This window comes from Arachis hypogaea, chromosome 16 (assembly GCF_003086295.3).
Source record: "Arachis hypogaea cultivar Tifrunner chromosome 16, arahy.Tifrunner.gnm2.J5K5, whole genome shotgun sequence".
Lineage (NCBI taxonomy): Eukaryota > Viridiplantae > Streptophyta > Magnoliopsida > Fabales > Fabaceae > Arachis > Arachis hypogaea.
Window position 1 is genome coordinate 141,677,052 of NC_092051.1, and position 14,439 is coordinate 141,691,490.

General features: G+C 37.0%; 1 protein-coding gene across 2 annotated transcripts; it reads right to left on the reverse strand.

Moving 5' to 3' along the window:
* Positions 1 to 186: 186 nt before the first annotated feature.
* Positions 187 to 5,644, reverse strand: LOC112755404 (elongator complex protein 6). 2 transcript variants are annotated; one of them, XM_025803477.3, is made up of 6 exons: positions 5,402 to 5,644; positions 5,038 to 5,311; positions 4,594 to 4,666; positions 4,033 to 4,232; positions 3,805 to 3,951; positions 187 to 828 (listed from the first exon to the last, which is right to left on the reverse strand). In XM_025803477.3, exons 2-6 carry the CDS (start codon positions 5,275 to 5,277, stop codon positions 706 to 708), a joined length of 783 nt encoding a protein of 260 aa, XP_025659262.1. In that variant the 5' UTR covers positions 5,278 to 5,311; positions 5,402 to 5,644; the 3' UTR covers positions 187 to 705. The 2 variants fall into 2 exon arrangements, with proteins under 2 accessions (XP_025659262.1, XP_025659263.1); XM_025803478.3 differs by lacking the exon at positions 187 to 828 and adding an exon at positions 1,837 to 2,348 and having other exon boundaries at positions 5,402 to 5,620.
* Between the last annotated feature and the right edge of the window lie 8,795 nt (positions 5,645 to 14,439).

Consider the following 14,439-nt stretch of genomic DNA (forward strand, 5'->3'; position numbering starts at 1 on the left):
TTACCATCCGTTTCTAACTCTGAAAGAAATTTTAGATAAATTATAGATCATAATATTACTTTCGTCCCAAAATACTCTGTACGATATTAGGGATTAAGAATTTCAAATCAATGTGATTGTTAAATATTAGTGTATTAATAGTCACTAAAATGTCCATTAATCCATTTTTTTAATAAATTAATATAAATAATAATAAAAATTTTAGATGACAGTAAATATATTACATTAAACCAAGAACTCATGGATTTACCTCAGCTTCCTACAATCAAAACCCCTTATGGAAGTATTCACCTTAGGATAAATGCAAAGACGCAATTCCAAAGAACACCAAATTCAATATGGTCTTTCGTGCCTAAACATAGTCCATCTAATAATTCAATATTTTGAATTCTTCGTCTCTTAACCAAATCTTGAGTGTTCCATCCACCTCTGGAACATAAAACCTTCAAAAAATTGGGCTACTATCCCAACTATTGAAGTGCCTACAGTCAACACGAGATCAGTTACCTTATTTGGTGGTTACCCCAGTCGTTTGGCCAAAAAAAAAAAAAAAAAAACTCAACCATTTTCATGTCAAAATAATCAAGATCCTCATTGAAATTAAGAATCGCTTCTTCCAAAACTTGCAAGAGTCTAACACAATAGATGCACAAATCACTGTCTCATTCAAGATTAAACAACTCTGTACAAGCATATTCTTCAGCTCTAGGTTCTTGTGCCAGCGTAGAAGTACTCAATGTTATTTTCCTTGATCTTGAAATGAAAATTTTGAATCTTAATTGATGAAATTCCTTGCTGCTTTTGTGTTTCCTTATTTAAAACCATCACCTGAATCCAAAAAAGATGAATAATTAACAAGACAAAGTAACTAGACGTTAATGTGGTAAAATTCATGGTTCAGGCAACAGTTTTACCAATATTAAGTCACCATTAAACAGAAAAGAAAAAGTGAAGCAAGTGCTATTTGCAGTTGCAGTTGCAGTTGCACTGTCACTAGAACATAATTCAACATTAGAAAGATTAACAATAAAGAGTTTCTTCCTTCTTTCCTATTTACTCGATAATTTGCAAGGATATGAAGGACTTAGCACATGAATTTACAATTCCATGAAGCAATTGTTTATAGATTTTGCATATCAATTGCATTATATAACTGCCATGCTTTATTTCAAAGATAAATTGGGCATGAAGCAACTAAAGCAAATTTTAAGCTTCGTATGGGTGCAGTTAGAACAAAAGAGGAATGGAATTCATGTGGAACTGAAATAACTTGTTTGGAATAGAACAAAAATGAGAACTGATATAATTTTCCAAATCCATGTTGTTGAGTTAGAATTAATTTTAGTGTGATAATATGATGACAAACATTGTTATTGGGTTAACAGCACAAAAGTGTGCTAATGGGTTTATGAGTAGTGTAGGCCCAATATATTCATCTCAGCCCACATCATGAAGGTTCAGCAAAAACTCCACAATGCTCAAATCAAAGCTTCAGCCCTGGGTGATGGTGAGTACAAAAATCAGAATCACCGTACCAAGAGAGATGGTTCAACATTGCATGGTTTGACTAAGGAAGCAAAAGCAAAAAGGGACAGTTGGCAACACTATGAAGAACGAGGGACAGCAAGGACATAAGGACAGCACAAGATCAAACTGCAGAAGATCATTAGCAAAGTTGGGTAGAACAAAACAAAAATGCAGAGCAACGGGCAGCTATTGTAATGGTGCAAAATGGAAAAGAAAGCACGCCAGGAAAAGGACAGCTACAACGGGCAGAATCAGCAAAGAAAAAGAAGAGGCAGTGAACCAATTCGAAGAAGCAAGCTACTCACTATATAGCTGGCTCTCAACAACATTTGAAGAGTTAAGGAAAATAGAGTGAAAAATTCAAAGTATCATCTTATACATGCATAATTATTTTCCTTCATCTTTGTGCTTCTGTTAGGGACTTGGGTATCATGGGGTGCTTAAAGTCCCACATCGAGTAGGATGGGATGCTTGATGTTGTATAGAAGGAGAGTGGTTCTTCCCCTTTATTAGCTAACTTTTAAGGTGTGGTTTTCCACTTTTCTTAGATACTTAACAATGGTATTAGAGCATGGTTGTTGGCACCATGGAAAGGGCTACCTATAAGCTGGATTAAAGTGAATACTGATACTGATAGCCGGTAACAAAGTGGCTACCGTTGGATCAATGTCGATAGAGTGAAGCCACCGTGGACATCGGCTCTCCAGGGGCGGTGTATTGTTAGGGACTTGGGTATTATGGGGTGCTCAAAGTCCCACATCGGGAAGTATAGGATGCTTAACAGCTTCATTTTAGATACTTAACAGCTTCATTTTAGATTTCTGTAATAGAAAAAGGAAAATCATGATGAGGTGAAAAATAAAAAAAGCCATGAGAGAAAAGAGGCAAGAGAGATACATTGAAAAAACCAGATATTTTCTGTGTATTTTCATGTCACTTTTAATAGAATTTGATGGGAAATGATTTGATTTAGATGACAAGAATGTAAAAAGTAAAAACATGGGTCGGAGGAGATCATGTACAGGTAGGGTAGTCCAGTTACAGGGAGTTGGAGGTGTAGATCCTCTCAATTTAAAAATCCACACGATCATGTTAAACTCTAAATACTCTTGTGGGACCCATGATAAGATTTTCACCAATGGTTGGACTCTCTTGTTTGGGGAGTGGAGAGGGCCATACTCTCAAACTACTTGAAGGTCTATTGTAGACATTCTTTTCACTTCTGCAGAGCTGCTTTGACCTAGAAGAGAGATATTGGATAACACAAGGTTCCATCACCAAACTTCTGACCTTTAATTGTTTGTTCATCTAACTTCTAACCTGAACTACGAATTGGTATCAAAGCTCCCATATTGATTTGACAGATAAGACAAACAATGTAGCCTCCAATGTGAGACTTCCATACACAATGAATATTTCAAGTTCATATGTTAAGCAATGGTATAGTCAGGTAATTCATACAAGTTGAATGTTGCAGGTCTAGTGAACAGGTCAAGGAAGAAACTTTAGGAAGCTGTTGTAGGATGAATACCAAGAAAGAGGGTCAGAAGAGGCCTATGCTTTGATGTGAAGGGTATGTTTGCATGAAGGAACAACTAAGGGTAATGCTGATATACTAGAATGTTACAGTAAGACAATTAAAGCAAGCCTCCAAATTACAACATTGTCATCAAAGTGGGCTCATATTAAGTGAGACAGAAGGGTTACGGTTTCTTGATCACGAGTTATCTCACACAATTTCATCTCAAACAAGGTGGCTGAGGAAAATGAAGAGAAACTAATCATTATGTTTGGAAAACTCTATTGAGTTTGTGAAACATTTTGTTTTCATTTTCAATGTTTTTTGTTTTCAAGATTTTTTAAAGGAAAAAGTGAGAACAAATATAAGATTTTATTGTTTTCAATTTTTTTCTTCACAAAATCCTTTTAAAAAAATGCTTTTACAAATCAACCAAACTCTAAAGGTGCCTTGAGTACGTTCACACTTTTCTTGATTAAAAGTTGGCCTCTTCACTCTCCTTAACTGCCACCCAAAATAATAATAGCGTAGTTGCAGGGTTTATTTGGCCAACAGATGAGTAAAATACACAAGGTTTGTAGAGTCTTAGCAATTAGTCATGAAAAGTAAGGAACTGCTTAGTGCCTTCTGGGTGTCAAAATCTATCAAATAGAAGTCAAAGAGAGGTTGGTCTCGATCAAAAGATTTCATTACTTTCTAGCATGAACATTATAAATAACTGGTCTATGAACTTCTTAAATAGAATGATAGAACCAAACCTGTCCATGCACATCTTTTGCTAAACCAGTAGCTAATGGATCAACCTTGATCAAGATATCAGCAAGGTACTCTATCTCTAACATAAAAGCAGGCCTCTCTCCATCTGAATAAATATCTTGATGATTGAGTGCAACAAGTGCATAGCCCTGTGACAAGAAAAGAGAGAAATAAAGAACAGAACTATATTAAAATGATCTAACAAATTGGTCGAGCAAATGTTATCTTACATTTTCTGATGTTAGCGTATAGCAGTAATGCAGGAAGTCTAAAACATCATTTGATGAGCCATTAGCAGCAACTTCAAGGCACGAGATGTCATCTATGACGACAGTGACAAATTTCTTGTTTTCTGGATGTAATTCACTGATCACTCTTTCAATTTTCTCAAAGACAGTAGCAAGTCCATCGTGCTTTGGTTTTCCTTCAACTGGTCATCAATAATGTCGGTGTTATTTGGCCATGTGTATGATCCTTCAGAGACAATGCAGATATTTCAATTTACTTACAGACTTACAGCCCCTAATGAACGGTAAGTTATAACAAGACGTTAAAACCAGAAATGTTTTGTTTTCTTTTCCATGTTTCCTTTACAACATGTCGGAAACAAGAGACGGTGAAAAAGGTGACAATTTTTTGCTTAACTTTGAAAACAAAATATGTTTTCTCAAACTAGAATAACCTAAGTATCTCAACTTACAAGCCTTATATCAATTAATTTTGTAAAAACAAATGGTTAGAAAAAGTTATAAACAGAATCAAAACCAAACATAAATAAATAATTTCCTCACCTGGACACTGCAACATAAGCATGTCAAGGAAAAAGAATCTCCCGTTATCTCTTTGAGAAGATAAGTTGCAACCCTACCATATGCAAATATGAATAATTCAAATACAATCCATAAAGAAAATAAAGGCATTTTATTTGTAAATAAACTACAGAATCATAGAAGTAACCAGTTAGCATGTAATCGAAGGACACTTCAAGCTGTGGTGGAAATGATGCAATTCATAGACAGAGATATTGGAAATGAGAAGAGTTTAAGTTTGATGCACTAATAACAACAGTTTAAAATCAACATTGTCCATTTGCATGTATGAAAACCCTAAACCCCTTCTACTAAGATGGTAATCCATAAATAATAACTGAATGTCTATATAAAGTTTCTTCTGAACGGAAGTATTTAAAGTTAAATTCTAAGAAACGGCGATGCCGAGAAAGAGGAGAAAAGTACAAGCTTCCTGAGAACACGGTCGTAGTGGTTAATAGGATGAGCAAAAGCGAGGAAGATAACGGCAGAAGAAGGGCGAGAAGTGAACGAGCGCTTGAGAATGTGGTGAAGAACGAACGCACCACTGGTGTCAACACAATCCTCCACAAGCACGAAGCGACCGCACAGAGGCCATGGCTGCTGCGTCATGTTGCTGTGAAATCCCAATGCTTGATCCATAAGGTTCAGGCCCTGGGGTTCCATCTTCTGTTCTTCTATCGTGCTTTCTAGTTCAAGTCTAGGGCACAAAACAAAAGGAAACTGAAAGTTATAATTAATTAAACAATTCACATAGGGTGGAATGAACAGAGCTAAGAAAATGGAATACCAGTATCGGATGTCTAAAAAAGTGTTGTGTTGAGAAAGTGTTTCCAGGTTGGAGCGGTGCTAATAAGGAGAATCGGCGTTGTGCGGCGGCGGGGCTGTCGTCGTGGTCGGTCACAAGTCACAACGCAGGCGGCCGGCGGTGGTGAGTCAGGAATAGGAAGAAAGCGGAGAAGACTTGTGCGGCCTGTGGTGCGGGGTGGCGGCCTATTCAGTGAAGTGAGTTTTTTATTTTTTTGGTTTTATGGATTGGATAACTCCTAATTTAGGCATTTTATTTAAGTGAGTTGACAGTAATGAATCAAAATGGGCCTAGTATTACGGCCCAATGAAGAATGAGATGGGGCTAAAAGGTGTTAAAGCAATTGAGGATACTTCTCTGTGGCCCAAGAATGAGAAGTGCGGAATGGAATTTGGAAAAAGTGGTGAGAATACATGACCAAAAAAGAAGAAAGTGATGAGAATTGTGACGATAGAGCAAATCCTCATTTTGGTGTCTAAAAAAAATACACGTATAAATCATTTTGGTTTTCATCGGGCAAAGTAGTTTTTATGGGTAATAAACTTGAGTTGAACTAATTCCATAAAAGATTTAATTTAACTCAATTCTGTTATTTATGAAACTATTTTGACTCATTTAGGGTGTGTTGAATTGCTATCTATATTCATCAGAGATATGAGATAATGAGTTAATGACACATGTTCACTTTTTTGTTTAGTAAAACACAAATTTTAATATTACATGCTAATACACAATGATACACACAAAATATATTTATTTTATTGTCTTGCCCAAAAATTAGGATAAAAATATTAGATATAAGACATGCATCTTTATCACAAATTTTATCTTCAATTTTTCAAAATTTCATTTTCTATCATTTTCACCTTAAACACGAACGACTTTTTCGTTATTAGAGGTATTTATTATAAAAATAAAACTTTACATTTAAATAAAATACTTATTTAAATTTATCCAAATTATTATAATAATTTTTTAAATCATGCATTTTTTCTCCTTCTCCGTTTCTTTCTCCTAGTTCTTCTTCTTCCCTCTTCCTCATTCTTTTTTTTTCTTCTTCTTCTTTCAAATTTGCACACACACAAAATTTTCTTCTTTCCTTTTTCTTTTTCTCCTCTTTCTTTTCCTCCTCCTCCTTCGTCTTTTTTTTATCGTCATCACCAATAATATTAACATTTTACAAACGTCTTTATTAATTCTAATTTTCTTTGCTGCAATCATTAAATAATTTCGATTCATTTCTTAATTTATTTCGATTTATTTGTGCGTTAATTATCGGTTCATTTGTGTGTTAATTTCGGTTCACTTAATGCTGTTAATAAGTATTGACCAAATTTTTTATTCACAAGTAAACCGAAATTAACACACAAATGAACTGAAATTAATTTATAAATGAACTGAAATTATTTAATGATGGCACCAGAGAAAATCAAAACAAATAAAGATGTTAGCAAAATGTTGTTGTTGTTAGTGATAACGATAACTAAAGAAGAGAAGACGAAGAAGAGGAAGAGGAGGAGAAGTAGAAGAAGAAGAGGAGGAGGAGGAGGAGGAACACAAAAAGAATCTGCATGTGCGAAGAAGAAGGAAAAAAAACACGTATAATGACTTTCTTTAATTTTTATTGGTGTTGAATCTACTTAAATAAAAAAAATACTTAAATGTATAGCAATTCTCTTATTATAAAAACATAAATCTTTTTATCGATGTATTTCTTATAAAAGCATAAAATGAGAAAAACAGAAAATGATCTTTTAGCATATTTTTAACAAGTGTCCTTGTCTTAATAATATTCGTTAACAAAAACTAAAATTTATCCCAAACCATATGACAGTTCTAATAAAGCTTTTGTAGTGAATAGTTATAGGAATGAACTGTTAAGTACAAAATATCTTGAAAGATTTGTTTCAACAGGAAGATTCCTTTTATATTGAACAAATGTTTTAGTTTCAGCCGTGAGGGATTATAATACTAAGAAAATATCCTATAGAACAAAAAATTTTCAAAATTCTGAGGATTGACCCGAATATTATTAATCTCATATTACGATCATGCAAGTAAGAATTTTGACTACTACACAAAGTTGTCCATCAATTGTTAAGAAAAAAGAACCAATTTTTCAAGAAGTGGCTATCAGCATCTGTGACAATTTATGCTAATAATAGAAGCAGCAATATTTTTATATTCTATTCTCGTTTTATAGTCCCCGCAAACAAATATCAACATATTCACAGGCCACGACTTTGTTGTGAATAAGACAGTAACTTAGTGTAACTTTGTCAAACAAGCTAAGTAATTTTATTCATGCATAATAATATTTTGAAGTATTTTGGTCAAATTCATGAGTTCGTATTATTATATCTGTTCATACCCTAACTCAACACTAAGGCCTAAATTCAAATGAGAGGTCCGATCCAAAAGATTGATCCTCACTCTACACCGATCTTCTCTCAAAAAATCAGTTCCAACCACGACTTGCTCTAAGAAAGTCGAAAGTGAAGATTAGCTGACAGATAACACTTATTCAAAAAAGTAAATGCCCCCAAAATCTCTCATCCACTTCCAGGAGCCATATCTCAACTTCCCTAAGATAAATGGACGGTTATCCTCATTAAAAGGTAGAACTACTTCAACGGTGGTTATTGGTTCACCATTATAAATACACTGACACCCCTCAGGTATCAAAAAGTTTCAATACTCTCAAAACTTGCTTAGACCCTTGCTGACTTAGGCATCGGAGTGTTTTTGCAGGTACCACCCCCATTCTCACACGCACACACAAGTCGGATGGAGGCTCTCAAACGCGAACCTAGTCAAAGGGCTCCCTCCTTCAGACGATTGGACCAACCCAATGAGTCCAACCCGTTAATCTCTGGTTACTCATCGTAATATTGACGCCATTGTCGGAGACCCGAGAGATCAACCAGCAATGGCGACAATTCACCCGAAGATAGTCACACAGCGTCCGATTTTGAATAAGAGAATCTGGACGTTGGGAACAATGACGCGGACATGGCCACCCACCAAGGGGTGACCAACCAGAACAGAGAGGGCACTTCTGGGTTGAAAGACCCAAAGGCAAACTCTTTTAACGAGCGCGAGTCAGGAAAAGAAGGACAACCCCATGCAGCTGATTTCATGGGTTTGTTCCACAGCCATCAAGGGCGCTTGGAACAGTTGGAACAAGAACTGGAACGGTAGCGAGAGGTAAAGAGAAACTTGAGGAACGAGATAGAACGACGAAAAGAGCTAGAAGAAAAGCTCTCAATGTTGGAGTCCACTCTCAAAAGTCGAAGTTCCCGTAGCGACCGAGAAGATTCTCCCTTAGGCAGGGACGGATCCAAAAATTTTAATAAGGAGGGGCCGAATTTTAGATAATTTGGCCGAATTTTAGATATTTTTTTTATTTTATAAAAATAATTAACATATAATTATTAGAGTTAGTTTTTTAAAAGATGAGTAAAATATTGTTTTTGTCCCCAACGTTTGGGGTAAATTCTATTTGTATCCCTAACGTTTAAATCGTCCTATTTGTATCCCTAACGTTTGTAAAAGTGATTCAATGTTATCCTGCCGTCAATTACACATCATGAACGCTTTAGTTTGAGTTTTAAAAATCTCTTCTTGAAGTTAGAATACAAATGTCTGGCATAAAATCGATGATCCACTCCGAAAAATTGCTCATCAAAAGTTGAAACTAATTCCTACAACATTTACATAATTCACTTTTCTAGGGACATAATTGAATCTAAATACAAATAGTGGGTATAATATTAAAATTGAACACATCCAAGTGAGGTCTAATTGAGAATGAATACATCCAAGTAAGAATAATTGAAAAATATAATCTGATTTGTTAATATAAATGATAGTAGGATAACATTGAATCACTTTTATAAACGTTAAAAATACAAATAGGACGATTTAAACGTTAGGGACACAAATAGGACTTATCCCAAACGTTGGGGACAAAAACGATACTTTACTCTTTAATATATATATATATATATATATATATATATATATATATATATATATATATATATATATATATTTTCACATATCTTATTAATTAAAATTAGTTCTTTCAAAAAATTTTAAAAAATTTAAAAATAAATTATAAATTATTAATTATTTAAAAGACACAATACCCTTATAAAATACAAGATATAAGATATCTTTATAAATTTGTTTCTTTTAACAACGTAAATTTAGAAGAAAAATGAGTATTTTTTACAAAAAAAATAATATCTAAAGTACATATTGTGATTACCAAAATATAACTACGTAAGTCATTATTAATATAATAATATAAATGTTAAATATCTTAATATAAAAAAATAAATGATTTTTTAAAAATAAATATAGAGATTATTATATAAAAACTATTTTGAAAGGTACAAAGACTTGAGAGTATGATATGAAATTAGTTAAGTAAAAAATATTAGTGAATTAAACAATTAAGACATAAATCCATCACATAATGAAAAATAATACATATAAAATTATTAAATTACATAATATTTTTTTTATTTTTTAAACACATATCTCATATATAAATATAGTTTCTTAAAATTTGGGGGGAGGGGGCGAGGCCACTACTCGCCCCCCCTCTAGGTCCGTCCCTGCCCTTAGGTGGAGAAGACCCCTTCAGCGAGGACATAATGAGGGAAAAAGTTCCAAGGAACTTTAAAAGTCCTGATATGGACCTCTACGACGGAACCACGGATCCGAAAAATCATTTAAGCAACTTTAAAAGTCGGATGTACCTGGCCGACGCTTTTGATGCTACTCGCTGCAAGGATTTCCCGACCACCTTGACGAAAGTAGCGATGAAGTGGTTCGACAGTCTTCCCCAAGGTCGGTCACTAGATTCGACGACCTCTCGCGAAAGTTCTTGATGCGGTTCTCCATCTAGAAGGACAAAGTGAAGCACGCACCGAGCCTCCTGGGAGTAAAACAAGAGGTCGGAGAACCTTTAAGAGACTACATAGAAAGGTTCAATAAAGCGTGCTTGGAGATTCAAAACCTGCCCATGGAGGCAGTGATTATGGGCCTGGTAAATGGACTTCGGGAATGCCCCTTCTCCCAGTCTATATCGAAAAGGCACCCGACCTCCTTAAGTGATGTACAGGAGAAAGTTGAAAAGTACATCAACATGGAGAAAAATGCCAGGCTACGAGAGCCGAGTTGGCGACCTGGGCTTTCTCACTCATCAAAAGAGAAAGAAAGAGAGCCCAAGAAAAAAGAGGAAGTCGGCCCCGAAAGACTTAGGAGATATCACTCCTATACTCCTTTAAGAGTTTTTCTGGTTGATGTATACAGGAAAATCTGCCATATTGAAAGGCTACCACCCCCTAGACCCATCAAAAATAAAAAGGGCGAGGGGGAGTCGTGGCGACTACTGTGAGTACCATAAGATATATGGTCACTCAACAAATGATTATTACGACCTTGAAAATGTGATAAAAAAGCTGGTCAGAGAAGGTCGGCTTGATAGATATCTCATGGAAAGGTCGGACCATCTTGAAAAAAGGAAGCGAGATGACGAGGACCGAAGAGATCCACCACCACAAACCCCAGAAAGACATATAAATATTATCTCAGGGGGATTCGGTGGAGGCGGCCTCACAAACTCAGCGCGCAAGAGGCACTTGAAGGAAGTCTACCAGGTCGGGGGCCAGGCTTCCGACCTCCCCACTATCTCATTCACCAAAGAAGATGGGCAAAGAATCATTCCTGGACATGATGATCCAGTGGTGATAACCATTGGCCTTGCCTAGGGATGGCAACGGGTCCCTATGGGGCGGGGACATGCCCCCCGCCCCCCGTCCCCCGCCTCCAAAATCTGTCCCCGTCTCCGCCCTGTCTCCGCTACGGGTAACGGGGACCCCGTATCCGCCGGGGACCGGGGTCTTCGCGGATATCCGCGGAGTTCTGTAAAAAACAATAAAAATCTAGAAAAATAAAAAAAAATTGAAAAAAATAGAAAATAAAGATAATCCCGAATTACATTCAAAATCAGCCAAACATAATAACATATACATAATCTATAAATAACCAAACATAATTCATCACATCAAAGAAACGTAATTCTCAATAATTCTCAAACATAATAACATATACATAATCTATAAATAACCAAACATAATTCATCACATCAAAGAAACATAATTTTCAATAATTCTCAAGCCTTCTTCATCTTGTAATAGTTGTAATGGTAGTGATGTGGATTCCAATTTACTTGAATCGTACAAACATAAATTACAAAAATCACAAACATAAGTCATGAAATTCAGAATCAGAATAAAAAACATAAATCATAATTAACCTAAATCAAAGAAATTATAACACAATCACATAAATTATGTAAATCAGAATCAAAATAAAAAATGTAACATAAACACATAAAATTACATAAATCACAGAATTAACAAAGCATCACATAAATGATAAAAATCAAAATCAGAATAAAAAATATAAATTATAGTTAACCTAACTCAAATCAAAGTAAAAAAAAAAAAGTAAAATCTCTGGTGCTTCAAATTACAAACTAAAAATCAATATCAGAATCACAAATGCTTCAAATCAAAGTAAAAAAAGAAATTCAGAGTTCATAGAAGCTACCTATCAGAAGGAAGAAAAGAGGGTCAGAGATCGGTGAAGATCGGCGACGGCTGAGAAGCGGCACAGAGGCTCGGACACTCCAACGGCGAAGACGACGAAGACTGAGAAGTGGCGCAGAGGCTTGGATGCTCTAACGGTGAAGACGGCGATGCCTCACTCTGTTGTGACGTCGAGACTGAGAGGGGAGGATCTGAGCATTGTCGGTGAGGGGCTTCAGCGGTAGGAGGTGACGGTGGAGGTCGGCGGTGATGAATTCGTGAGAGGAAACGGTTTGAGAGAGATAGAGTCGCAGAGAGGAGAGGAGAGGAGCAGAGGACAGAAGAGAGGAGCGTAATGCAGTGTGAGTGACGGCTAGGGTTTGCTTCAACTCTCATATGTTATATATATATAATAGGGGCATTTTAGTATTTTCACATAAACGGGAATTAAACGGATCCCCACGGGGCGGGTACTACTATCCCCGTCCCCGCCCCATATAATAAACGGGTCCCCGCCCCCCGTCCCTGCGGGTTCAAAAAGCCCCCCATATCTTCCCCCGGCGGGTAAATTCCCGCGGATACCCGCCACGCCGGGGGTTTTTGCCATCCCTAGCCTTGCCAACGCCCATTTTCACAGAACCCTGGTAGATCAGGGGAGCTCAGCCGTCATCCTTTTCAAACCAGCGTTCGATAAGCTGGGGTTGGATGAAAAGGAGTTAAGAGCTTATCCTGACACCTTATATGGACTGGGGGATACACCAATAAAACCACTGGGATATATAAAAGGGGGAAATTCCAAAACTCTGAGCATCGACTTCAGTCAATGGCTACTTCCCGTCCTCTCAGTGGAAATGGTCCAAATGCGCTGTCACCGCACGGCTAATCATCTGTCGGTTCTCGATCATGTTGGAATAGGATCCATTGATCCTTTTGCGTCTGTCACTACGCCCAACACTCGCGAGTTTGAAGCTTGTCACAGTCATCCCTTCCCAGATCCTACTCGGAATACCACAGACAACGGTGATGCCCAACATACAGCTTGTCATGGAAAGGAGTATGAATGATTGGATGAAGGCAGTAGGAAAGCAGAGATTCAGAAGGAACAAAGTATCTCCATACGCTTATCTGAAATTCTTACCAATGAATTGCATAAGTATCTCTATCCATCTTAGTTTACTCATTTTCTGTAAACCCTAGCTACTAGTTTAGTATAAATACTACTTTTAGAGACTAACTATGCATCTCATGACATTTTACACGTTTCATATTGTATTTCTGACGGCATGAGTCTCTAAACCCCATGGTTGGGGGTGAGGAGCTCTGCTGTGTTTCGATGAATTAATGCAATTACTACAGTTTTCCATTCAATCACACTTGTCTCTATTCTAAGATATTCACTCGCACCTCACCCTGATGAATGTGATGATCCGTGACACTCATCACCATTCTCAACCTATGAACGCGTGCCTGACAACCACTTCTGTTCTACCTTAGATTGAGTGTATATTTCTTAGCCTCTTAGTTCATGATCAGAGTTTTTGTGGTATAGGCTAGGACTATTGGCGGCCATTCCTGAGATCCGAAAAGTCTAAACCTTGTCTGTGGTATTTCGAGTAGGATCTGGGATGGGATGACTGTGACGAGCTTCAAACTCACGAGTGCTGGGCGTAGTGATAGACGCAAAAGGATCAATGGATCCTATTCCAACATGAGTGAGAACCGACAGATGATTAGCCGTGCGGTGACAGCGCACTTGGACCATTTTCACTGAGAGGACGGATGGTAGCCATTGACAACGGTGATCCACCAACATACAACTTGCCATGGAAGGAGCCTTGCGTGCGTGAAGAAGAAGACAGTAGGAAAGCAGAGATTCGGAAGACAGAGCATCTCCAAATCCTCAATCTGTTCTCCATTACTGCATAACAAGTATTATTTAATTTATGCTATTTACTCTTCATAAGCCCAATCATTTTTATTACTAATTTCCTGACTAAGAATTACAAAGTAACCATAGCTTGCTTCAAGCCAACAATCTCCGTGGGATTGACCCTTACTCCCGTAAGGTATTACTTGGACGACCCAGTGCACTTGCTGGTTAGTGGTACAAGTTGTGAAAAGTGTGATTCACAATTCATGCACCATGTTTTTGGCGCCATTGCCGGGGAGTGGTCAGAGCCAAGGAAGAGTTGTGACCACAACCCGGGAGAAAAACTGAGGAGGTACGAATCGGAGAAGAGGAAGGAAGAAAACACCAATATAGGAGCCAACTTGAAAGAAGATGTGAAGGAGAAGCTTGTAAAGCTCCTACAAGAAAATTCCGACCTCTTCACTTGGAAAGCCTCCGACATGCCAGGGATAGACCCCGAACTCATGTCACACAAACTATTAGTTTACCCCGATTCGCGACCTGTT

Bases quoted from the DNA above. Each gene is read 5' to 3' on its own strand.
- LOC112755404 (XM_025803477.3), bottom strand. From the start codon at position 5,277: ATGGAACCCCAGGGCCTGAACCTTATGGATCAAGCATTGGGATTTCAC. The intron at 4,667-5,037 runs GTACTTTTCTCC...TGCATATGGTAG, and splicing joins ACCGTGTTCTCAGGAAGCTT to GGTTGCAACTTATCTTCTCA. The intron at 829-3,804 runs GTTTGGTTCTAT...TTTTGGATTCAG, and splicing joins CAAAAGATGTGCATGGACAG to GTGATGGTTTTAAATAAGGA.